The sequence below is a fragment of the Montipora foliosa genome, unplaced genomic scaffold (genome assembly GCF_036669935.1).
Source record: "Montipora foliosa isolate CH-2021 unplaced genomic scaffold, ASM3666993v2 scaffold_378, whole genome shotgun sequence".
Lineage (NCBI taxonomy): Eukaryota > Metazoa > Cnidaria > Anthozoa > Scleractinia > Acroporidae > Montipora > Montipora foliosa.
This window is the reverse complement of record NW_027179677.1, coordinates 237,501-239,391: the sequence shown is the minus strand read 5'-3', so window position 1 is coordinate 239,391 and position 1,891 is coordinate 237,501. Positions and strand designations below refer to the sequence as shown.

Below are 1,891 nucleotides of genomic sequence, written 5' to 3'. Positions count from 1 at the left end.
GGGCTTTAAGTGCCCAAGACAATTTATATATATATATTATAGTTTAATAATAGTTTTTTTTCTTGTGCTTTTTTTTTCTTCATGTGAAGTTATGTAATTACGGACGTTTCTCAAACCGCTCGACGTGGTAACGTTCGTCTGCCAAAAATGTAATGTATACTTATCTATCTTTGCAAAATGTTTGCATTTTCTAGTTGTTAAGAAAGGTAGGTGTCCATGTGTAAAAGATGGGTTCATCGCGACGTACTGATTTGGTGCACCCAAACACGCAAAAACTGAAATTTCCTAGTAAATTTCATGGTCATTTTTGTTGTGATCTCGGTATTTGACGTTTTCAATTGCCAGATTTCTCAAAAACTAAGTCAGTTAGGAAGCTTAATTGATGTGATCGATAATAGTTCACAAAAGGGTTTCTCCCGACAAAATATGAAGAAATCCGATATTTCACTTTAATTTGTCCGCGAATTCTTGACATTTAAAGCCAGCTGCTCTTAAATGCCTTCGCAAGAGTGGCGTATTGAAGAGGATTACCACAAGAAATGGTTAGTGATCGTAACACGAATTTCATTGCCGCAGACAGAGAACTCCGAGAACTCGTGGCAAGACTAAATGAGTCAAAAATTCGCGAGAGGCCTGGAAATCAAGGATTGAACTGGGTTTTTAACCCTCCTTTAGCACCCCCATTTTAGTGAAGCGCATGAGATAATGATCAAAGCTGCTAAGAAAGCGGACGAGGAGCTAATGATTACTTTTATTGGGGCAAAATCTCTTAATTAGCAACTCCAGACCGATAACGTACCAAACCGCCAATCCGAATGATGATACCTAACCATTTCCTACACTGCCAACTAGGTAGCAAATGTGCGCCCCTGTATAGTTTCTTTGCAGATAATAATAATGAATTTCATTAAGGTGCCAAGACTTCTAGCACTGAGGCACTCATTGGGGGCACTGAACACATAAATCTGATAAGGTTCACTAAGTAAGATCAAACATTGATTCTTTACACTTATGTCCAGAAATGCAAACAATAACAAAATTGGCAAAATAACATATCACTAACAATTTTACCATTTTGGCAAATATGGCGATTGTGGCGAAATTTTATCAAATTGCCAGATGTACGTAAATTACTTCAAGACATGGTGACCAGCCATGTTGGCAAATCTGGAAAATATGGCGATCTTGTCAAGTCGCAAAATGTATGTAAATTAGTTCAATATATGGTGGCTAGTCATATTGGCGAATCTGGCGATTTTGGCATATTCTTGTCAACTCGTCAAATGTATGTCAATTAGTTGAGTACGTAGTAGCAAGCCTTTTGGAAAATCGGGCGAATTAGTATTGGAGCATCTGTAATCCCATGGGAATTTCCTGATGAAAGAAAGCCGCCTATCTAAGTTTGTTAAGGGGACCCTAGGGAACATGTCAAAAGTTGTCGGCAATTTTCTAACTTGCACCGACAGTTTTTACGGGGAGTTAAAAGTGTGACCCTCATCGTCAATGGTGGGGAATTTCGACAAAAATTGTCATACTTTAAATTGGGGTCTAACTGACACGCAACAGTAATAGAACGGATCACATGAACGTGAAAACGAGGCTGGAACACATAATGCCTTGTAGCAATTGGTTATGACGACAGATTGTCCCAATATTACTTTCTATTGGCGTGTAACTTAGACAACTCTGTAACATAACATAACATAACATAACATAACAGTAATAAATCTGATTTCGTGTTCATTACAACCTGTAAAGAAGCCCTTTTTCATGAAATGCCTTGTGGCATATTTTGCATGTCTTACTTTTAAATTAATCAGCTAAGTGCGATTTTATCACAACTCCCTGACAAGGATAAAAGGTATCCTATTCATCTCGTCTTCCTCCTCCT

General features: G+C 38.0%; 1 protein-coding gene across 1 annotated transcript in view; it reads right to left on the bottom strand.

Annotated features, from left to right (window-relative positions):
- Positions 1–1,870: 1,870 nt before the first annotated feature.
- LOC137987673 (uncharacterized) overlaps positions 1,871–1,891 on the bottom strand; it is a 61,205-nt gene continuing 61,184 nt past the window's right edge. Inside the window, exon 6 of the mRNA XM_068833745.1 lies at positions 1,871–1,891. This exon is cut by the window's right edge and continues 169 nt beyond it. Coding sequence (XP_068689846.1) covers positions 1,871–1,891 — 21 coding nt within the window.